Source organism: Tenrec ecaudatus, chromosome 14 (assembly GCF_050624435.1).
Source record: "Tenrec ecaudatus isolate mTenEca1 chromosome 14, mTenEca1.hap1, whole genome shotgun sequence".
Classification (NCBI taxonomy): domain Eukaryota; kingdom Metazoa; phylum Chordata; class Mammalia; order Afrosoricida; family Tenrecidae; genus Tenrec; species Tenrec ecaudatus.
Window position 1 is genome coordinate 104,392,751 of NC_134543.1, and position 25,372 is coordinate 104,418,122.

The following is a 25,372-nucleotide window of genomic DNA, read 5'->3' on the forward strand; positions in this document are numbered from 1 at the left end:
ACTGTATATACTCGAATATAAGCCAATCCAAATATCAGCCGAGGCACCTAATTTTATCACAAAAACTGCATGAAAAATGTGCTGAAAAGAGAACAACATGGCTGGCCCCACTATGAGAAATGATGCCACTCAGTGACTAAGGGCGATACAGGGGGCAGCACTGGAGACACAGTGTGGGAATTGCACCTGACCTGATCCCACCACACCGAGGCAAAACACTGGGGGAGTGCAGCAGAACAGCAAGGGAATGGAGTGGCAAGGTCCCCAGGGAATGCTGAAAGTGGACTTTGGGGCCAGGGCGTGGTGCCCCAACAGACTGGACTGGAAAACGCTCCTAAGGGCCAGCAAACGATCCCTGAACTAACTACAAGCTTTTCTTTTGCTTTTTTATGTTTTGTTCTGTTCTTTGTCAGTGGTTTGTTTTTGTTGTTTTGTTGTCTGGTTGTATACTGTTGCTTTGTTTTCCTCTGTCTTGTTTTCGTGCATGTTAGTGTCTCCACAGGTCTGTCTGAATAGGACAGGCTGGATGAACTACCTGGAGGAAAAACAACGGGACTGACAGTTCTGAGGGGACTTGGGGTTGGGGGAGTAGGGGGGGTAAGGAAGTGGTGTTAACAAACAAAGGGACAAGGGAACAACATGGGACCCAAAATGGTAGAGGGGCGAGTGGCAGGCCTGGTGGGGAATGATCAAGGGTAAGGTTGCGGAGAGAAGAGGTATAGCTGTAGCCCAGGTGGTGACGGAGCATGGTAGTAGGGCAGGAGGAAAGTCAAGGGAGATGGAGGAAAGAGCTAGGAGTCAAAGGGTATTTATGGAGGTCTAGAAAAAGATATGTACATGCAAATATATATAGGAGGATGGGGAAATAGATCTATGTGTCTATATTTATAGGTTAAGTATTAAGGTGGCGGAAGGACCTTGGGCCTCTACTCAAATACTCCCTCAATGCATGAATACTTTCTTTTATTAAATTGGAACTCTATGAATGCTCACTCTCCCGACACAACTGCTGAAGCCAAAGTGGGTGAACAAGTGAATGTGGTGAAGAAAGCTGATGGTGCCCGGCTATCAAAAGAGATAGCGACTGGGGTCTTAAAGGCTTGAAGATAAACAAGCGGCCTTCTAGCTCAGAAGCAACAAAGTCCACATGGAAGAACACACCAGCCTGTGTGATCGAGTGGTCCCGAAGGGATCAGTTATCAGGCATCAAAGAACAAAAAATCATCATATCATTGGCTGCACATCTCCATGATAGGATCGCTGAAGACAAATGGGTGCATAAGCAAATGTGGTGAAGAAAGCTGATGGTGCCCGGCTATCAAAAGAGATAGTGTCTGGGGTCTTAAAGGCTTGAAGGTGAACAAGCGGCCATCTAGCTCAGAAGCAAAAAAGCCCACATGGAAGAAGCACACCAGCCAGTGCGATCACGAGGTGCCAAAGGGACCAGGTATAAGGCATCATGCAAAAAAAAAGATATATATGTATATGTGTGTGTGTATATATACATATATATGTGTGTGTGTATATATATATATATATATATATATATATATACACACCATATTGAATTAAAGGGGAAGTGCAGAGTGGAGACCCAAGGCCCAAGTGTCGGCCACTGGAGATCCCCTCATAGAGGGGCTTAGGAGAGGAGATGGGTCAGTCGGGGTGCGAGATAGTACCGATGAAGAACACAGCTTTCCCTCAGATCCTGGATGCTTCCTCCTCCCCAACTACCATGATCCAAATTCTACCTTGCAGGGCTGGATAGGGCAGAGGTTGTACACTGGTGCATATGGGAGCTGGAGGCACAGGGAATCCAGGGTGGATGATACATTCAGGACCAGGGGTGTGAGGGGCGATGCTGGGAGAGTGGAGGGTGAGTTGGTTGGAGGGTGGGGAACTGATTACAAGGGTCCACATGTGACCTCCTCCCTGGGAGATGGACGGCAGGGAAGGAGGGGAAGGGAGACTCCGGATAGGGCAAGATATGACAAAATAACAATGTATAAATTACCAAGGGCACATGGGGGAGCGGGGAGAAAAAGGAGAGGACCTGATGCAAAGGGCTTAAGTGGAGAGCAAATGCTTTGAGAATGATTGGGGCAGGGAATGTGCAGATGTGCTTTGTACAATTGATGTATGTGTATGTATGGATTGTGATGAGAGTTGTATGAGCCCCTAATAAAATGTGAGGAAATAGAGGAGAAAAAAAAAAAAAAGAAAATGATTGGGGCAGGGAATGTGCAGATGTGCTTTATACAATTGATGCATGTATAAGTATGGATTGTGATGGGAGTTGTATGAGCCCCAAATAAAATGTTTTAAAAAAATGTGCTCAAAAACTCGGCTTATGATGGTGTCCAGCTATCAAAAGATATAGCATCTGGGGTCTTAAAGGCTTGAAGGTAAACAAGCAGCCAACTAACTTAGAAGCAACAAAGTCCACATGGAAGAAGCACACCAGCCTGTGTGATCACGAGGTGTTAAAAGGATCAGGTAGCAGACACCAAGGAACAAAATCCATCATTGTGTGACCACCTTCCTCACATAAACGCTGAAGACGAATGTGTGCATAAGCAAGTGTGGTGAAGAAGGCTGATGGTACCTGGCTATTGAGAGATATAGCGTCTGGGGACTTAAAGACTTGAAAGTAAACAAGCGGCCATCTAGCCCAGAAGCAACAAAGTCTACATGGAAGCAGCACACCAACATGTGTGATCATGAAGGGCCGAGGGGACCAGGTTTCAAGTAACAAAGGTGGGAGAAAAAATAATCACATCATCGTGAATGAGGGGAGTGTGTGATGGGGACCCAATTCCCATCTGTAGACAACTGGACATCCCTTGAAGAGGGGTAGTGCGGAAGAGATGAGTCACTCAGGGTTCAGGGTAGCAACAATGAAACTCAAAACTTTCCTCTAGTTCTTAAAACGCTTCCTCCCCGCAATTGTCATGATCCCAATTCTACCTTGAAAACCTGGTTAGACCAGAGGATGCACAGCAGTGCAGTAGGGATCTGGAAACACAGGGAATCTAGGACAGGTGAACCCCTCAGGACCAACGGTGAGAGTGGCGATACCGGGAGAGAAGGGGGTGTAGAAAGGGGGAATCGATCTCAGGGATGTGCATATAACCTCTCTGGGGGATGGGCAATAGGAAAGTAGGTGAAGGAAGACGTCAGGCAGTGTAAGATAAGATAAAATGATAATTTATAAATTATTAAGGGTTCATGAGGGAGGGGGAAGGGGAGAGGGAGGGGGAGGGAAAACAGGAAAATGAGCTGATTCCAGGAACCCAAGTGGAAGGCGAATTTTGAGAGTGATGAAGGCAAAGAATGTATAAGGGTGCTTTACTCAATTGATGTATGTCTGGATTGTGGTAAGAGTTGTATGAGCCCCAATAAGATGATTTATAAAAATAAATGTACTACAAAAAAAATCAAAACTTTATATCAAGAAAGTCAAAACATAAGCTGTACTATTAAAAACTACTAGAGCACTTAAAACCAAAAAAACACCCACTGGCAATGATTCGATTCCAACTTATACCAACCACATATAGGATTTTCTGAGGTTATCTTCAAGAGATGCCCTCATCTTTATCCAGTGGAGTGACTGGTGGGTTTGAACTGCTGACCTTGTGGTTAACAATCCACTGCGTATCTGGCAGTGCCTAGGTTCAATTAACAATTTTTACTTACATCACAAGCACACCACTCCTGGAACATGAGCAAAATATTCTTCAATTGCATTTGTATAGCAATAGCAGCCTCCCAGTCAGGATCCACTTCAATGTGTTGCCCAACTTGCCTTCTGATTTCTTCCATTCCCTGCAAGGAAAGGATAGTCAACATGTACCTGTCTTAGCCCTTTCTTTGTTCTTTGACAGGAGTATCAAAATTGTCAGGATTCATATTCAAATACAAGCAGTATTAAAGCACCGTTTTTATACTTAAGTTCAAAAAATAATTACATGAATAACAATAAGTACAAGGAAGAAAATATTCTAGAATTAAATGTGGTGTTTTGGTATGAATGAATTATTAAAATGTATAACATATGAAGTACTAATAAAACTGTTAATAACTATTAGCTACAGTATCTATCACATGGTATACACTAACTAAAGATTAACAGTAGCAGTCTTATACTACTTCTCAGATCTATTTCCACTTTATTAGGTGGGTATTCTTTATCATAGAAATAAAACATTCAAGTGTTTAACTAAACCATGCTCTTAAAAGAAATACATATGGTAGGTGGAAGAGGGGAGGGGATGAGGACTGATCCTAACAGTTCTATAGAAAGTAATTAAATGTCTAGAAATGAAAGCAACATATGTACAAACATGCCTGAAGCAATCAATGTATGAATTGTAACAAGCGTTGTAACAAGAGTCCCCAATAAAATTATCTTTTAATAAAAAAATTCAAAAAAACACATACAGTAAAGTAATAATTCATAAAACGTGAAGACAAAGTTAAAATTGTTTAATTGAATTTCACTAATATACAGAAGAACTGTAATACCTGCATACAGGTAAGAATCTTCAAAAAAGATCGAAAACCTTCAAGGAACTGCATTCTTAGTCTTTCTGTCCATACTGTGGGCTTGCTGATCAGGATATACCTATTAATTCAAAAGAGAAAAATTTAATTTCCCTATTTGGGGAGCATTTTAAGATTCTCAGGTAGATAGACAATATTGAGTCTCAAAATTATGGAGATATATATATTTGAAACTAACTGAAAGCTCTGAATAGGGCTAGAATTATTCTGCTGTATTTTAAATACAGCCAGCAAAAACTGTGGCTGCCTCTACATCATAGGTTCTCAAACTTATTGGGCCTACTGTCCCCCTTTTCAGAAAAAAATAATTACTCAGGCTTCCCTGGGAATGAAAACTTTGTTTTACAGCCCATAATGCAGGACAGTGTGTAAGTATGTGCTTTTGCAAGCCCGTGGGGTCATTCCAGAACCCATAGTATCACCCACGTTGGCAAACAAAGTTCTACAGCAGGGGTCGGCAGACTTTTGAGATGGAAGAGCCAATCCTGTCCACCACATCAATTTAAAAATTACTTAAGAGCCATAGCTATATTTTTAAAAAGAAGGAAAATTTAGTTATATTATAAATGAAACTATGATAGTTTTGTTTCCATTTTACTTTACTTCAGAGCCACATGAGCCAAAAGAGCTCAGAAGGCTCTCGAGCAGTTGTGTGCTGAGCCCTGCTGACAGGATGCAGATGCCAGTGTGCAGTCTGGCTTCTCCACACATCCCTTTAGAGCAGAGGTTCTCAACCTTCCTAATGCAGCCACTCTTTAACAAAGTTACTCATTTCACTGCTACTTTATAACGGTAACTTTGCTACTGTTATGAATTAGGCGACCCCTGTAAAAAGGTCGTTCAACCACCCTCAAGGGGTCATGACCCACAGGTTGAGAACCGCTGCTTTAAAGAAGAGTCTAATTCCATGACTCCATAACTACCATCGTTTATTACAGCTGTCTCTGGATAACCATAACATATATTTTCTAGAACTGTTTGGATTCATAATATTTATTCACCCAAAGGGCCAGTGGAAACTTCTTCAATTTCAAGATATTTGGAACAGATTTCTCATCTCCAAAGTTTCAAAATCTAGAACCTAGGTGAAAGTGAGAACTCACATTCTCTTTTGATTTACTTTTTTAAATGGGAAATTAGATGGTCATATGTATATATCAGTTTCCTCATCAGAATATACACGTTTCATGAAATACACAGATCCACTTTAACCTTCAATGTATAAGATTAACATTTCCTTTGGCTGAAAGACAATGAGAACAAGCTTATCATGGGATGATTCCTTAGGAAGCAATTATTACACAGACGGTATTAGGAATACGAAAGTGAAGACACAGGCTGTCTTTGAGGCTTGTCCTGGCAGTTCAAAGTGCAGTAGAAAGAAACACAGACACATTAAAGCACAGAGGAAATAATGCATAAGCATAAAGGCACAAAGGAAATAACATGGCAACAAATATAAAAGTTAATTTTATTAGTAAAGACAGTAAGGATTTGAATTTAATTTTTTCTTTTCCCTACATAATATGTTCAATAACCACCAAAAATATTCTCAATCTTTAACAAAGAAATAACTTTGAAATTCACTAATTACCATCTTTTTTCTTTCTTTTAAGGAACGAGGAAAGCAAGACTAGAATGGTTAAGTCTTTCATTAAAGTTCAGCTGTTTTCCACATGGAAGACGCACACCAGCCTGTGTGACCACGAGGTGTAGAAGGGACCAGGTTTCAGGCATGAGAAAAAAATCAGGTTTCAGAAAAAAAACTTATCAGTGTGTGCCCACCCTCCTGATATGATCACTGCAGACAAATGGGTGCATAAGCAAATGTGGTAAAGAAAGCTGATGGTGCCTGGCTATCAAACGATAGAGCATCTGGGGTCTTAAAGGCTTGAAGGTAAACAAGCGGCCATCTAGCTCAGAAGCAACAAAGCCCACATGGAAGAAGCACACCACAAGGTGTCAAAGGGATCAGGTATCAGGCATCAGAGAACCAGAAATTATATCATTGTGAATGAGGGTGAGTGCAGAGTGGGGACCCAAAGTCCATCTGTAGGCAAGTGGACACCCCCTTACAGAAGGGTTACAGGGAAGAGATGAGCCAGTCAGGGTGCAGAGTAGCAATGATGAAACATACAACTTTATTCTAGCTCCTAAATGCTCCTCCCCACCCCCACTATCATGATCCCAATTCTACCTTACAAATCTGGCTAGACCAGAGGATGTACACTGGTACAGATAGGAACTGGAAACATGGGGAATCCAGGGCGGATGAGCCCTTTAGGACCAGTGCTGAGAGTGGCGATACCGGGAAGGTGGAGGGAAGGTAGGATAGAAAGGGGGAACTAATTACAAGGATCTACATATAACCTCCTCCTTGGGGGACAGACAACAGAAAAGTGGGTGAAGGGAGACGTCAGACAGTTTAAGATATGACAATAATAATGATTTATAAGTTATCAAGGGTTCATGAGGGAGGGGGGAAATGAGCTAATATCAAGGGGCTCAAGTGGAAAGCAAATGTTTTAAGATTGATGATGACAGCAAATGTACAAATGTGCTTAACACGATGGACGGATGGATGGATGGATGGATGGATGGATGGATGGATGGATGGATGGATGGATGGTGGTGATAAGAGTTGTATGAGTCCCCAATAAAATGATTTTTTAAAAGTTCAGCTGTTTTGGAGAACATAGCTACTCAAGAGCATGGTCCAAGAATAGGCATGACCTGGGAATTTGCTAGAAATGTGGAATTTTGGTTTCTATGCCTGATTTACTGATAGGAATTAGCACTTTAACAAGTTCCCCAGATAATTTTCATTAATGGTAAATTATAAATAGAAAAGAGTTCACATTTTTACTTTCTAGTGACTCCATATACTCATGTAGAACTTCTGTAGCAACTAAAGAAAACATTAATAGGAGAGAAAAACTAAGGAAAGTGACAATATTGAATTTTACCCAAATACTGAGATCCTGGAAAACAATGATGGTTAAGGAAATACCCCTACGCTGTTGGATAAAGAACTGAACTGCTGATTGCAAGGTTAGTGGTTCAAATCCACCAGCTGCTCTGTGGGGAAAAGATGAAGCTATCTGCTTCCATAAATATACACAGTCTTGGAAACTCTTTAGAAAGGTTATTATGAGTTGACTTAAAGGCTTGGAACAATTGTTTCAGCATATGGGTGACCTAATGATCTCCGCAGCGCAACTAAACTTTAGGCAGGCTTTTTTCTGACACTAGGTCTGAGTTCCCACTCACAGTGACTCTTATGTTTATATAGTCCAGATGGAACACATTCCATCTGGCTTTAACATAAACTTGGGACATTAAGGAGATCAATGTGATCAACCCCATTGTTTAATTTCTTTAATTTCCTTTGGCGTTACTGGGTGGTGTCTAGTTAAGGCTACTAGTTAAGGTTAACTGAAAGGCTGGAAGCTCAAGTCCACACCAAAGCACCTTGAAAGAAAGGCTTAGCAATCTACTTCCAAAAATCAGCCAATGAGCACAGTCCTCGATAACATAACATGGGGTGGTCATGCATGAGAAGGAAAGCTGAGTAGCTTCCTGCATTATTTTTCCACTACCTTCTTCTAGTCTTTAAAAATCTGCCCTCTGCTTCAGTGAAGCTGAGATGAGACTAGTTCTGGCCTTTCACCCCTAATGCAATGGTCTCATACCAACCCCTTCTAATAGGCCTACTTTAACATAGCCATCCATCCCTGTCTGTTTTAACATTATCAAGTGCAATTTTATTTTTAAAAAGGGGGGAAAGTTTGTGTATAATTACAGATGACAAAATCAATGAAAAAAAGGAGCAAAGGCAAGGAGGTGGGCAGAATTAAGGGGGTGATTTGGTTTTAGTCCACTGTACTTTTCAGAAACAATACACTGGAATACACTAGAGAAATAAAAGCATACTGCTATTAATTAGAACCAATGTTCATGTGCCTCTTTTTTCTGAGTTTCAATCCCACAGTGAATTAGCAAACTGAGAAATGACTCTATCACATATCTTCCACATGGTGTAACAAATTAAACGGAACTAATAGAGGTGTCTTATTTAGAATGAAGGTGCTAATCCCTCCTTTGTGCTTTTACTGGATAGATTGCGGCTGGAGCACTGTGGTAATTTGGGGCATATACCTTGAGTGGCATACATTCAACTGAAGAAGAAGGGAATGATTTAGAAGGCCTTTTAACCATATGACAGCGAACTATTAAGGAAAACTGATATGAAACAACCTAAAGACGCCTTGGAAAATACAAATGTCATTTTAAAATACTATTTCAAGTCCAATGGGAATTGAAGTTGTTCTGAATGGACATGGGAGAACTGGAACCAAAGAACTAAACTAAGTACATAAATTCAGTAGAAACACAAAACTTTCTAAAAGCAGAAGGGACTACCTAAAGTTAGAATGCGTTGTTTGAAAGAATGAAAGCTTTCTGTGGCAGGCTGAAAGAACATTTGTAGTTGTGCCAACAAAATTTATTTTGTGATGAGTTATAGTCAGGTAAATTAGAGGATACAGAGTATGGAGAGTTAAAAGCATGGAAGAACTTACACTTTATTATGGAAATAATGAAAAGGCATTGTGATTGTTTCTAATTGATAAGAATACAATCAGGGAGGAAAAAATGATTAGGGCAAAGAATGTACAGATGTGCTTTATACAATTGATGTATGTATATGTATGAACTGTGATAAGAGTTGTATGAGCCCCAATAAATTGTTAAAAAAAAAAAAGAATACAATCAGGGTGTCAGTAAGAAGTAGTGAATGAGTAAGTATGCTGGAAAAGAGTAAAAGATGAATTTCTACAACAAGAGATTACAAAAAGGAGGCTGAATCATTGTGAAACAAAGGAGAGATTTCATTTGTGCTTTCGCCAGGTTTCAGAATAAGTCTTCTTACTGCTATTGTTTGAGTATTTTGTGAGCCTACATATAATAGTAAAAAGAACATGAATTTCACTGAATAAGTTTTGCCACTTACAGGCTTTGGGGCCTTAGGAATAAAGTATACAAATCAAAACGGATCATCTACTTTATGAGAATACTGCAATAAAATGAAGCAAAATAAGTAAACTCCTCGGCATATAGCATATACTAGTAAATTTCAACCCTGTAGGGTTGCTATGAATCAGAACTGATTTGATGACCGTGATTTTTTATTTTGTGTGTGAATTACAGGAGAACTGATAAGCTTAATGTATTATTTGCTCAACAAGTACTCAAATATGTCATCCCCACCACTGCCATGGGATCTATTCTGACTCACAATGACCTTTTACCGTATTTCCATCTTTATGGGAGCAGTCTCTTTTGACATCAATTGCTTCTTGATATAATGCTCTTTCTTAATACATATGTGTGTCACTGGATTTGTTTGTCTAGTCAACCTGGCCTAACACTAGGTTACATGAAGATCCCTGTAATCAGTTCCCTCTTTCAACTCCCACTTCCCTCTACCTTCCTGGAATTGCCACTCTCACCACTAGTCCTGAAGAAATCATCTGTCCTGGATTCCTTGTGTTTCCGGTTCCTACCTGTACCGGTGTACATCCTCTGATCTAGCCAGATTTGTAAGGTAGAATTGGGATCAAGACAGTGGGGGGAGGAAGCATTTAAGAACTAGAGGGAAAAAAAAAAGAACTAGAGGGAAGTATGTTTCATCGTCGCTACCCTGCACGCTGACTGGCTCACCTCCTCCCTGCGACCCTTCTGTAAGGGGATATCTAGTTGCATTCCCCTTCATTCACAATATGATTTTTGGTTCTTTGATGCCTGATACCTGATCCTATCGACACCTTGTGATTGCACAGGCTGGTGTGCTTCTTCCATGTGAGTTTTGTTGCTTCTCAGCTAGATGGCTGCCTGTTTACCTTTAAGCCTTTAAGATCCCAGACACTGTATCTTTTGATAGTTGGGCACCATCAGCTTTCTTCACTACATTTTCTTATGCACCCATTTGTCTTCAGCGATTGTGTTGGGAAGGTGAGCATCATGGAATTCAGCACATTTTTAATACAATTTTTGTGGTAAAATTAGGTGCCTCAGCGGATATTCAGGTTGGCTTATACTTGAGTATATATGATACCTTCTACATTAACCTGGTCTTACAGCTCAGTAAGAAGCTTCCAGTACTCAAAATCATTAAAAAAAAAAAGACTCAGCTTATTTGTCACCTACAGACTGGTGGAAAGATCAAGACTACAGCCCTGAGTCGCTATTCAGGTCTGAAAATGAACTCACCCTCATGGCTCAAATTTCAGCTAACCAGTAGACAGGTCTATAAGGAGAACAACCAGTACTAGGGAGTTATGCACATCTTAGAATTATCAACCATGTGAGATCAAAAGCATTTCAGAAGAGATCACATAAACAGGAGGAATGGAAACAGAAAACAGAGGGGAAAGTGATGCTAATATTGTAGGGATTGCCGTCAATGACACGAAGCAAATGTGTATGGAAAAGGATCTGCTATGTAAACCGCTGCCCAACTCACAATAAAAGTTAAAGAGAAAAAGTCACAGCGCAAGGACAAGCACCATGTGAGGTTAGTTACAAATGAATGCCAGCAGTCACCAGAAACGGAAATCTGCAGGAGGCACTGACTTGGGCGAGATCCTGATTTGTTCTTTCAGTTATGGTAAAATGAAAATCTCCACAATATTAAACATGTGTATGCAAAACTTTAAAAAAGAAGCTTCAGCTTAAGATATCTACTGACCCGAAGGAAAAGCTGTTCTTTGTATCTGCCATCTTTAAAAAGAGAAGCCTAATAATCGAAAGGATCAGAGGCTGTTTCCATTCAGACAGACATATAAGCACACCGTGTTCTACAGGCGCCCTCACTTGTCGACCCCGGCAACTTACTTTAGGTCACAGATTACCGCGTACACTCTTCCCAATTTGTCCTGGCTATACCCTTGGAAGTTGAATTTATTGTTTCTGTCCAAGTACTCAGGTAAAACTTCTAGAAGAGTTTCAGTAATGACAGAAATAACATTCTGCTCTTCAATCAGATGCCGAGCCTGCAGAGTATTTCAAGAATATTGTCTTTAGCATTAACTCATCATAGTATGAACTTTATTCATTTGGTGGTCAGAAAGCTGTTTTTAATATTTATTGGGCATCAAATAATCCTTAGTTTCATAGAACAGTAACTAAGTTATTTCTAAAAGTCATAATTCCTACTCCTCAGTAACTAGAAAACACTCATATGGACTCCCCGCCCATTACATGGACTATTTACAGAAGTACTTATCATAAGTAATCACATTAAGAGGAAGTAGACTAAACATGTCTTCTGTCACATCTGAATCTACTCTGCCATTTCCCCTCCTATTAACTCTAAGCCCAACTGTTTCTTCTCTAGCCTTTGGGACAGAACAGTCAACCAAAATGTCCAGAAGAAACTGGGGAGGAAGTAATATAAAAATACCCAGTGCTTTACTGCTAGGCCTACACAGCATCGCTGCATACGAACCATTTCCCTTCTCCAATTTAAGGTTCTCTAATTAGTCTCCCAAATAACTGGAAAAAAACAAACAAGCATGATGAAAAACTATTTTGGGAGAAGAGGCAGTGCTCCTTAATTAAAACCAACTCTGGGCACAAACTCAGTTCCTCACTTGCAGGGTGTCAAGACATTGGAATAGAGGTAATGCTGTCACTCCCAGTACACAAGTTACCTAGCCCATGAGCACCATACTAGAGTACAATGCAATGGTCCAATTAGAAGTAGCCCAACTTAGTGATCTTGACACTGTTTTAATTTGATTCAGCACTAAGAAAATTATTAAAATGCAAAACAAGTGTGTTTTTTTTAAGTTTGCAAAAAAATCATCATTACATACCAGAGTAGGAACAGTAAACATCTGCACTGAGAGAGCAGTTACAGAGATACTTCTGTCATGGTCATCACTGATATATTCTTTCTGCAGCTGTTTATAATACTGAAATACATAGTAAGAAGAGTCAACTACAAATAACTACTCAAAAATTTTACAATCTCGATTGTAGCAAATGCTGCAAGTTAAATGAGAATAAAATCTCTATTTATTAAAGCAACGAGCTTATGGTCAATAAAATACAATTTATGCAATTAGAAAGAGAGTAACAAACAAAAAGCATGTATGAATTCAACTACCCAAAATAGAAGAGTTGGAAGGGAAAATTGCCAAAACTAACCTTTGCCACCTCTACCCCCCAATAAAAACTCCACAGAATTAAAAATCAGAGGATGGCAATGGTATAGGATAGTACAAGGCTAAGTCAAAAGGTATTCTGTAAAATCATATAAGCATCCAAGCAAAATAAAAAAAACCATATAAGCTTATATTAAACAAAAGTATCAAAATGGAAACGTATTATTTTTCAACATATCCTCCATCTAGTTCTGTTTCTGAAGACAGTGTTTCATCTTTTAACCCTCCCCCCAAAGAATTTTACACACTTAGATTTATATCATGTCAAAATGGCAACTAGCCTCAAACTGTATTCCTTTTAAATAGTCTTTGAATTTGGGAACAAAAATAAGTCTGAAAGGGAAAGATCAGGGTTGGATGGGGTAAGAATTTTCATTGGATATCCCTTGCTACAAGCACCTGAAGAATGAGCAAGTGCATTGTCATGATGGAAAAAATTCCTCAGAGTAACTTTCTTGACCTTTTTCTTACCAAGGCAGTTTTCAATTTTTGCTAAATTTTATAAGCCTCTGTGGTTGTGCTGTGTCACTAGAGAAAATGGATTAAGATTATACCCCCTTTGAAATCTCCAAAACAGTCACCACAAACGTCTGAGCTGATCTGGCTGTCTTAAGTTTAGTGGCCTAGCGAGTCCCCTCAGAAGTTACTATTTAGATTGGACTTTTTTAACAAGGCATTGTAATGAGACTGAGATCTATGCACTACTAAGAGAACTTGTCTACAGCTATCCACTGGTGGCAGAGACAGGTTTAAACATGATTTGCTTGGAATAACCCTGTGTGGGTACAGGTAGATTCTACCCCAAAGGTAGAATCAAAATACAAGCTTGGCCTACCCTATCTGAATTTTGAGAACATCGCAAGAACAGATTTGATGGGAGCATAAGCAAATACAGTGAAGAAAGCTGACGGTGTCTGGTTACAAAAAGATAGAGCATCTGAGGTCTTAAAGGCATGACGATAAACAAGCAGCCATCTAGCTGAGAAGCAACAAAGCCAACATGGAAGAAGCATACCAGCCTGTGTGATCATGAGATATTAATGGGATCAGGTATCAGGTATCAAAGACCCAGAACAAAAGATCCTATCAATGTGAATGAGTAGTGTAGAGTGGAAATCCAAAGCCCATCTGTAGACAATGGACATCCCCTTACAGAAGGGTCACAGGGAAGAGACGAGCCAGTCAGGGTGCTGTATAGCACTGATGAAATATACAACTTTCCTCTAGTTCTTTAGTGCTTCCACCCCACCACTATCATGACCCCAGTTCTACCGTACAAATCCTGCTAGACCAGAGCACGTACACAGGTACAGATTAAGATCTGGAAAAAAGGGAATCCAGGACAGATAAGCCCTCAGGACCAATCATGAGATCAGTGATACCTGGAGGGGAAGGGGAAGATGGGGGAGAAAGGGAGAACAGATCACAAGGATTTACATATAACCCTCTCCCAGGAGATGGACAACAGAAAAGTGGGTGAAGGGAGAAGCATGTGGTATAAGACACGAAAACATAATAAAAATGTATAAATTATCAAGGGTTGATGAGGGAAAGGTGGAGAGAAAAAATAAGCTGATACCAAGGGCTCAAGTAGAAAGCAAATGTTTTGAGAATGATGATGCCAACAAATGTACAAATGTGCTTGACACAATGGATGATGGATGGATCATGATGAGAGCTGTACGAGCCCCCAATAAAATGATTTTTTTAAAAAAAAAGAACATATTTGATGTATTGAACACTAATGACAGAAAACCAGATGAGGTGTGTGTGTGTGGGGGGGGGAGAATCAAGACCATTATTCACAAAGAAAGCAAAAGATCATTAAAAAGACAGGAAAGAAAGGAAAGATCAAAGCAGATGTCAGAAGAGATTCTGAAACTTGCTCTTACATGTAAAGTAGTAGGTAAAGCAAATGGAAGATAGGATGAAGTCAAGGAGCAGAGTAGAAATTTTCAGAAAGAAGCTTGAGAAGATAATGCCAAATATTTTAACTAAATGTGCAAGGACCTAGGATTAGAGAACTGGGTGGGAAGAACAAACAAAGCTTATCTGAAACTGAAGGAACTCAAGAAAAAATTCAACCCTCAAATTGCAATTTTGAGAGATTCTATAGGCAGAGTATTGAACGATGCAGGAAGCATCAAGAAAAGATGGGTAAATGCATAGAGCCACTGAACCAAAGAGAACGAATCGATGGCCCACCATTTCAGGAAGTAGCACATAAGCAAGTAGCAAGGATGCTGAAGAAAGGTTCATGCTACACTGAGTGTATTAGCCAAACAGACGGCTCCAGAAATTGATGGAACGGAAATGTTTCAGAAAGCGGAAGAAAAACAGGAAGTACTCACTGGTCTGTGTCAAGAGATCTGGAAGACAGTTCCTTGGCCAACTGACTGGAAAAGATCTATATTTGTATCTATTCCGAAGAAAGGTGTCCCAGTAATGCTCAAATTATAGAATGACACCAATGATATCGTACCCAAGTAAAACCTTACTTAAAATCTTCCAACAGTGGTTATAGCAGCACATTTACAGGACTGCCAGAAGGCCAGGGAGGATTCAGAAGAGAATGTGGACCAAGGACTACCACTGCTGATGTCAGATGCATCTTGGCTCAAAGCAAAAACCACTAAAAAGATGTTTAATCATGTTATATTAACTATGCAAAGGCATTTGACTGTGTGGACCATAAAAAAACTGTGGGTAACCTTCAGAAAAATGAGAATACCAGAACACTTCATTTGGAACTTGTACACAGATCAAAAGGCCATTGTGAGAACAGAAGAAGGGAATACCACCAGGTTCAAATTCAGGAAAGTATGCATGAGGGTTGAATCTGCTCACAACACTTCTTCAATCCATGTTTTAAGCAAATAATCCGAGAAGCTGGGTTATATGAACAAGATGTGGCATTAGGTTTGAAGGAAGATTTATTAATAACTGGCAGTATGCAGATGACACAACCTGGCTGAAAGCAAGGAGTAACTGAAGCACTTGCCGATGAAGATCAAGGATTGTAGCTTCCAGTATGGACTATAACTCAATGTAAGAAATATCAATATCCTCACGACTTAATCAATTGGTACCATCATGATAAGTGGAGAAGAGGTTGAAATTGTCAAGGATTTTGTCTTCCTTGGATCCGCAATAAATGCTCTTGGAAGCAGCAGTCAAGAGATCAAAAGACATAATGCATAGGTCAATCTGCTGCACAAGACTTCTTTAGAGTATTGAAAAGCAAGGATGTTCCTTTGAGGACCAATATGCACCTGACCCAAGCCATGGTCTTCACCATTACACTGTATGCATGTGAAAGTTGGACATTCATTAAGGAAGAATGCAGAATAATAGATGCATTTGAATTGTGCTGGAGAAGAATATTGAAAGTACCATGGACTGCCAAAAGGACAAACCGATCCATTATAAGTACGGCCAGAGTACTCCTTAGAGACAAGGATGGCAAGACTTGGTCTTACATACCAAGACATACTGTCAGGACATATTAAGACATATTGAAGGAGAGGCCAGTTCCTGGAGAAGGACACCATGTTTGGTAAAGTGGAAGGGCAGTGAAAAAGAGGAAGGTACTCAATGAGATGGAGGGACACAGTGGCTGCATCAGTGAGCTCAGGCAAAGGAACAACTGTGAGGATGGCAAGGACCCTGCAGTCTTTCACTCTGTTGTACACAGGGCCGCTATGAGTCAGAGCTGACTTGATGGCACCTAACAACTACACCATCCCAAAAATATAAAGCAGAGATATAATCAAAGTATTTAACAGTGGATATAACCTAGAAAACAAACTACCGTATATGCTCGTGTATAAGCCAAGTTTTCAGCACATTATTGTCCATACGTGTGCTGAAAAACTGGGCTTCAGCTTATACACAGGTCAGTGGTACCCCAGCGAGGTGTAACATCTCGCTGCCCCTCCCACCACCAGGTAACAGGATGAGCGCCCATTATCTTGCAGGTGATTGCCGTTTCTCTACTGTTCATTCAAAGCCCAGCTGATACTGTAGGGCTTTGAATGTTTGTTTACTCACATCTAACCAATCAGAGCCGTCCTATGACGTGTGTCTTTGAATAAGCCTTTTAAAGACCTCGTGCGAAGGATGTGGCATGAATGGATGTCATCTGGTCAAGCCCGACTAACAAAAGGAGGAAATCTCATGAAGCCTGACATAGAGTTAATAACAAAGTGGGTTCGAGATGCATGGGAAGACATTCCAGAAGACATGGTGCGACATGCCTCCCAGAAATGTAGTATTAGTAATGCTAAGGATGGCAGTGAAGACTGTGCTTTGTATGAAAATGACAGCAGTGATGGTGATGACGGCAATCTCAGTGAGGACAGCGTCTATGGTGACCTCACACCAGCTGAAGCTCTGCATTGGGATATGGATGATGATGAGGAATCCAGTTTTGAAGGATTTAACTCTACATTTTAGCTTGGTTGCTGATTGAGCTCAGGGGATAGTACTCTTAAGGTATCATTGTTGATACCTTATTGTTTTTGTTGAACCTGTTTTCCACTTCTTGTGCTGGTTTACTAATGTTAAATGACTTGTTGTCCTTTAATTTGTTTTTTATTTTAAATATCTATATACATTACCCCACTGATGTCTCAATTTTTAGTAATTTTATTTTCATTTGTCTTGATTATTGAAACTCACCAATAGCTTCTGCATTTTCCACCCTAGGTTTATACTCGAGTCAATCAGTTTTTCTGGTTTCCCAGGTAATAATTAGGTACCTCGGCTTATACTCGGGTCGGCTTATATTCGAGTATATACGGTAATCAGATCTAACTCAGGCAACAGAATGGATACTGGCTATAAATAACTGTTCATTCATATTGATGCATAATAGCAAAAACATCAGTCCTTATACAATGGTAGGATAGCAATGTATCATGCAAGTGTAAGCAGTTAGATACTTAACCAATATGTTTGATTTTATCCTCCATGGTTCCTATAAATTTTCAGAAGTGACTATGGCTTATCATAAATTATCACTGACATGAAGATACCTTTTCATATAAGAAAAAAAATTACAAGGATACTTCAAAAAGTTCATGGAAAAATTAGAAACGATAATGGACTTTTCCCACAAGTTTTTGAAGCTCCCTTATATAATCTAACACTAAGGAATACAGCTAACATCTCTGCCATCACCTTTCAGGGGTAAACCACACACCAAATGTCTTAGTCTAACTTATAAAAGTCAACTACAAAATCTGAGTACAGGTAGGTATATTATCTTGCAGTGTTATTTGTCTCCCAAATTACTACTTCTTTGTCTGCTTCCATGTCTATTCTGGACCCTATTTCTGTCCCTGTCTCATGCCTTACAGAACTGCCTCCAACTAAAAAATCGGAGGATGCCTACCTTCAAGAACTTCCTGTCTTGCATAAACTTACAATTTAATTAGGAAGCAGATAAAAAAGCACAATAATGTAAAGGATATACAATAAAGAACAAACCAATGTTACAAGTTTACCTTTATCTTTCATCCTCAAACAATGAAGTATAACTCTTGCCTACCTATTTCCTACCTACTTCTACCTAGAATATCCTTTTCTTTCCCTCACTATTCATGTTTTTCCACTTGTCATTTTATTCTCGTTAAAATTCTACAAACAGACAAAATTATTAAAAGAGAGAAATACACATACAGATGTGACAAGTGCCCTTTGCTCATCCTGGGTTGGCAAATAGTAGGTCTTTTTCCATCTACCTGCTTTCCCAGAGGGCTGCCTTCATACCATCACCTGCCATTTGCACGGTATTGATGGAAGATAATTAAAATTTGAGAAACAACTAAACCACAAAATTCAATCCTTGTGATTCATATTTTTATGATTTTTTACAAAAAACTCCTTTCTAATTCTATTTATTGACATGTACTTACACATAAAGAATAATTACCTTCACAAATTCCATAGCAAAGAGCTTTTTGTATTCCAACTCCATAAAAAAACTGCTGAAGATCAATTCATGAAGAATCTTACGTGCACCTATCAGGTATATTTTGGGGGGTGGGGGAGGATTAAAGAACCAAGACAGGAATAATGTTTCAGCTTTGCAAGTGGCCAAACATTATTAAAAATATTTCTCATAAGAGACTTCATAGATTCAAACATTAATGTCACTTATCACATTAATATTTAATACCTGTTTCATTGTGCTCTTCTCATCATTTTATCTAACTTCTTTTTATCTCCTGGTCTTTCTCCATTCCTTTTCATTCTATCTCCCTCAAAATGACTCAATCACTATGCTCTCCCAGCTCCATCCTCCCTTTTTATTTTTTGCACTTTATTCACAAAATTAAAAAGAGAAGACACAGCTTATTAATAGCCCCATTACATGAATATATGCACATAGTATTTTTTTCCATGCACTATGATTAAGTGTAAAGACATTATATTTAACAGGCTATAGCCCTGGGCTTTAAACCATTAGAGTACATATCAACTGACAAACTTTTCCTTGAATTATAACATCTCATCAATCAAAAAGACTAATTAATAACGATGATACAAAAGAGACAATAGCTCCCCTTTTAGTCATTAGCAAAGCTCTACCTACCTTTATAAAGCTTTGCATCCCACAGCATCAACCTACTTATGAGACAGGGACTGTCCGATCCAGGTTCTTCTCTAAGGCATGCTTGGCAAAAAATCTGCCTAAAGTCACCTACAAACACATAAAACCACATAATTGATTCTTAGAATATTCCCTCTAAAAATCAGTTTCCTTTATTTTTTAAACTGTAACTTAGGTGGCCACCTACTTTCCCTTAATAACCCATGAAAAGAGTAACATTAATATTCCCATATTTGATGTCAAAAATACCTCTATCAACATAAAGGCATAATTATTATTTTCAAGGATTGACAGCCAATTATATCTATATATATTTACATTTGAAATACAGTCCTGAGAATTAATCGAAATGTATAAACAAGAAAAAATAAATTTATACTCAATACTTTAAGAGTGCCTATAGAAAAAATATATAAGAAAAACATTGTAAGAAAAGTAGGCTATATGCTTACTTGAATAGCTCATAATTTTGTTCATCCAGGAGCCAAGTCGCAAAGCAAATTTCTGGTGAGCCATAACCTCAGAGTGTAGCACTTCTACGTGTAGTGGATGTTGAGAAACATTTTCTGAATGACTCTATAAATGAAATGAATATATATTTATTTATTTAATGGATTTAACTTTACTTTAATTGAGCGATTAATTTAAAAAATCATATAATCTTCATAGTTGCAAATATCTGAGTCTAAATCAGAGGTCCTCAAACTTTTTAAACAGGGGGCCAGTTCACTGTCTCTCAGACCCGTTGTAGGGCCAGACTATAGTTTTAAACAAACTATGAACACATTCCTATGCACACTGCACATATCTTATTTTGAAGTAAAAAACAAAACAGGGCAAAAACATCCAGTGGGCTGGATAAATGTCCTCGGCAGGTCGCATGTGGCCCACAGGCTGTAGTTTGAGGACGCCTGATCTAAATGGTGGTATAGGAGAATATGAACTGAGCTGCTGGCCACAATGTCAGTCACCCATCAGCTGCTCCATGGAAGAAAGAGATGCTCTCTATTCCTATAAAGATCTAAACCCAGGAACCCCAAGTGTCAGTTCTACTGTGAGCTATATGGTTGCTACGGCTTGGAATTGATCTTTATTCTACTTAGTATGTCTAACTAGTTACTCTTTCCATTGTGGCTTTTATTATGCATATTTCTCTTACAATTCTTTCTACCCCTAATTCAGAAATATACCTTTATATCTTCTTTTGCTTCCTGGCAAGCAGCATATGCACCTGCTTTCACAGCACGACGACCCTAAATACAGACAAAAATGAGAATTAGGTGCTAGAATGCCAACACCCATCTGTAAGTTATACGCAGCCCAAAAACCTTAATTATCCATTGCTTGCTGACTGCCTAAATGTGGTAAGACACCTAAAAAATTAGATGTAAAAGCTTAACATCTTTATAAAGCCTCAAAAAGCTGAGCTATAACAAGACTAAGGCAAACTTTCAACATCTAGAGTAAAGAATTTCTAGCCTGGCAAAAATGCCAGTCCTTTTGTTTGCCCTGTCATTAATGATTTACAATCACACAAGATATTTTAAAATACTAACATACCTGTTTTCATTTTATATTAAATAATCTCTTTTAAAAAGAACACAAGGAAATGAAAATTTTTTAATGCCACGCTGCTGTTAATTGATAGCAAAGAAGACTAGAAGCACTTGATGAAGATCAAAGGATGGAAGAACATAATAGCATTCAGTATGAATCACAACTCAATGTGAAGGAAACAAAAACTCTCACAACTGGATCAGTGGACAACATCATGATAAATGGAGAAAAGATCAAAATTGTCAAAGGTTTCATTTTATTTGGATCTACAGTCAATAATCATAGAAGCAGCAGGCAAGAAATAAAAAGGAAAAAAATCAAATGATGTAGTATTGTATTATACAAGTCTTCTATGTAAGACCTCCTAAAGTACTGAAGAACAAAGATGTCATTTTGAGGACTAAGGGGCACCTTACCTGAGCTGTGGTATTTTTAATGACCTTATATGAACAAGAAAGCTGGACAATGAATAAGGAAGATCAGAAGAGAAATAATGCAGCCAGATTGTGGTGTTGGCAGAGAATACTGGAAATACCATGGACTCCGGGGGGGGGAAATCTAATCTGTCTTAGAGGAAGTATAGCCAAAATACTTCTTAGATGTGAGAATTTCAAGACTTCACCTATGTAATTCACATATGCTATCAGTAAGGATAAGTGCCTGGAAATGGTAGAGAAGTGGGTCAGCAAAAAGAACCTCAAGAGGATGGATCGACAGTGGCTGAGTTGTAAAGATGGGACATTTCATTCAGTTGTCAATGTGAGTCAGAATTGACTCAACAGCACCTAAAACCAGTAACTAGCAAAGTATACATGGATATTAAATAAAAGCTGATTCATAGAATTATATTCTGGTATAATAATTTTAATAAACCACATTAAAATATCAAAAACAATCAACTTTTCATAATCTATGTATTTATACATTAAGTAAGAGTTTACAGGAACAAACTAAAGTTAACATTCTTAATTATACTTACCCAAATATAGTCAATGTGGATTTACCAAGAGAATAATTCAATTAGTATCTTACTAATACTTAGAATAAAAGAAGGGAGTTTATAGTTACCTAAAACTATGAAACACATGCAACACACAAAATCAAAGTTCTATCTAAATTTCCTAAAATGCAAGGTACGAATGGATAAGAAGGCTGAGCTATAACAAGACTAAGGGAAAATTTGCCAAGGACTTAGTCAAAACCTGTCTTCCGAGAAGCTCATGTGAGAAAACAGCATAAGTCAAAAGGAACTCACAAACCTCTTTGTCTATGGCAGTGGTGTGCAACTGGGCCTCTGCAAGTTCACAGTCAAGAGCTCTTTGCAGACTGTATATGACATGGTCATATGAATGGTGTTCATCATTGAAAAGGACACAATAGTATCTTTCACCTTTCTCCCTATGTAAAATAAAATAAAATATATTAAGAGTATCATCGTACTTTTAACATAAACTTAACTCCTGTAATGCTGAGAGAGATTTTCTCTGTCTGGTTTTAGCTTAAGAAACTAAAGGCCCAATGACTTATCCATGGCCACAATACCAAAAGCAGTTGAGAGACACTAGGACTAAGATCTATGGACTTGTCTACAGACAAGTCCAGTATTGCCCACATATCCACCCACCCTCAAGAACATTTTATACACAGGCATCTGAGATGCCTAGCACTATGCTCACTTGCAGTGTTTCTTAATGGTTTTAACTGAGATTATTACCTATTTGAAATTACATCTCTTGTGGAAACAAGCCTTGATTTTTATTTCCCTCAGTACTATGGCCCAGCAGGAATCAAAATAATAAATTCATTTCCTCTACATAAAATTCTTAGTTCCTGCTCCTTCAAAAAGCAAAACAAACAAGCATGCAACCAAAATCCAGCAAACTAAAAAAGCAACTAAATTTATATTTATTTGTAATGTTGGAAATTGTTCAAAAACTTTGTATACATTTGTTAATTTGAAAAATTTTGACAAGGCTTCAAAGTGTACCTTCAGTTCATATCCAGAAATCTTGCATTCTTAAGTCACCAAAAGACTTATAACTACCGCAGATACTTGTGTATAAGCTGAGTTTTTCAGCACATGTTTAATGCAGTTTCTGTGATAAAATTAGGTGCTTTGGCTGATATTTGGGTTGGTTTATACTTGAGTATGTAAGTACTAGAAATTGCTACTTGATAGCTATAATGTTAAATCCCTACAACTGCAATAATCCCAGACATCAAGGCACAAGCAAAAGGTTTATCTCCTTGTTCCATTGGTGATTGAGATAGTTTATTGTGCCAGCCTGGCCGATAAACACAAGTGGGATTAATTGAAGGTCAGAGAGATAAATGGCTCAGTGAGCCTTGCCTTTCTTGTCTCTCGTTCTTTAATCATCGGACCAGTGTGCAGCTGCCTTGCTTGTTCTGTGCCTCAATTTAAAGGGCACACTACCTGTGGGAAGCCTAGCCTGTGGACTGTGTTGCTGTAAGTTGAGGTCCCTTTAAGACCACACGAATGAAATTTACATCTCTGGAGCTGGGCACTGACAGTTGGTGACCTGCCTTGCTGTTTGCTGCCTGTGCTGGGATAGCCTAGTTATCTCTCTACAGAGGACGACCTGATGGCTCTCAAGACTTGAAGGACTGCTAGTGTCTCACAACTGTCTCACGGGAGTGAGTCGCACTGAGTCATTTGTACTGCTTTATAATTTAACTGTTCATTTCTTGTGTTATATATCTAACTTTATATATATATATAATTATCAGCAATCTGGTTTTTCCTCTCTAGAGAACCCTGTCTAACACAGTGAGGAAAAGAGCCAGAGACCGAACTGAGGGGAAACTCAGTTCTCTCAAGTCCTCTCTTTGCTCACAAACCTATGTGCAGACTTTGGGGTCCAGTCTAAGCCAAGGTCAAATTGTGCAATTTACTTACCTTCTAGGGTGAGTGTCTGCTATAATCCTATCAGTCACTTAGAACAAGACCCCCAAATAATGATTTTTCTTAAAAGTTATACGTTCCTGACAGTTTCTTCTTTTGGCTTAACTTCTATATATAGCCTAACTACAGGTTATATAAATAGGCATTCTGAAAGCATTGTCAAGAGTTAATTGCTATATATTTTTTCACAATCACAGAAAGTGGCAAAGAATTGCAATAAGAATATTTATTCAACATTTATTTTTCACTGTAAATAACCATAATTAAAACTATTCCCTTTTTTTGGCTATGACTCCTAGTGACGTTTTAAAAAAATCATTTTATTAGGGGCTCATACAACTCCTATCACAATTCATACATACATCAATTGTGTAAAGCACATTTGTACATTCATTTCCCTCATCATTCTCAAAACATTTGTTCTCCACTCAAGTCCGACATCAGGTCTTCATTTTTTCCCCTCCCTTCCCACTCCCCCCCTGCCTCATGAACCCTTGATAATTTATAAATTATTATTTTGTCATATCTTGCTCTGTCCCACATCTCCCTCCCCCCACGTTTCTGTTGTCTGTCCCCCAGGGAGAAGGTCACATGTAGATCCTTGTAATCGGTTCTCCCTTCCCAACCCATCCTCCCTATTCACTCCCAGTATCGCCACTCACACCACTGGTCCTGAGGGGATCATCCGCCCTGGCTTCCCTGTGTTTCCAGTTCCCATTTGTACCAGTATACATCCTCTGGTCTACTTAGATTTGCAAGGTAGGATTCGGATCATGACAGTGGGAGCGGTGGGAGGAAGCATTTAGGAACTATAGGAAAGTTGTATTTTTCATAGGTGCTACATCGCACCCTATCTCATCTCCTCCCCAAGACCCTTCTGTATGGGGATGTCCAGTGGCCTACAAATGGGCTTTGGGTCTCCACTCCGCACTCTCCCACTCATTCACTATGGTAAGCTTTTTTGTTCTGATGATGCCTGATGCCTGATCCCTTGATACCTTGTGGGCTTTGTTGCTTCTGAGCTAGATGGCCACTTGTTTACTTACCTTCAAGCCCTTAAGGCCCCAGACGCTATCTCTTTTGATAGCTGGGCACCATCAACTTTCTTTGCCACATTTGCTTACGCACCCATTTGTCTTCAGCGATTGTATCATGGAGTTGAGCACACAATGATATGATTTTTTGTTTTTGATGCCTGATAACTGATCCCTTCAGCACCTCGAGGTCACACAAGCTGGTGTGCTTCTTCCATGTGGGCTTTATTGCTTCTGAGCCAGATGGCTGCTTGTTTACCTTCAAGCCTTTAAGACCCCAGATGCTTTCTTCATCACATTTAGTTGTTCACCCACTTTGTCTTCAGCGGCTGTGTCAGGAAGGTGATAGATCTATCTATTTCCCCATCCTCATGTATAAATGTATTTGCATATGTGCATGTCTTTATCTAGACCTCTATAAATGCTCTCTGCCTCCCAGCTCTTTCCT

At 39.1% G+C, this 25,372-nt stretch overlaps 1 protein-coding gene across 2 annotated transcripts in view; it reads right to left on the reverse strand.

The window, feature by feature from the left end:
* Positions 1-25,372, reverse strand: part of UBR1 (ubiquitin protein ligase E3 component n-recognin 1) — a 135,784-nt gene that overhangs the window by 74,753 nt on the left and 35,659 nt on the right. For both annotated transcript variants that reach the window (XM_075531843.1, XM_075531844.1), the window contains 9 exons: positions 22,227-22,365; positions 20,601-20,663; positions 19,863-19,986; positions 19,393-19,500; positions 18,730-18,818; positions 12,444-12,542; positions 11,461-11,618; positions 4,528-4,627; positions 3,700-3,828 (listed from right to left, as the gene is read on the reverse strand). In XM_075531843.1, the coding sequence (XP_075387958.1) occupies positions 3,700-3,828; positions 4,528-4,627; positions 11,461-11,618; positions 12,444-12,542; positions 18,730-18,818; positions 19,393-19,500; positions 19,863-19,986; positions 20,601-20,663; positions 22,227-22,365 (1,009 nt within the window). The remainder of the gene's footprint in view (positions 1-3,699; positions 3,829-4,527; positions 4,628-11,460; positions 11,619-12,443; positions 12,543-18,729; positions 18,819-19,392; positions 19,501-19,862; positions 19,987-20,600; positions 20,664-22,226; positions 22,366-25,372) is intronic.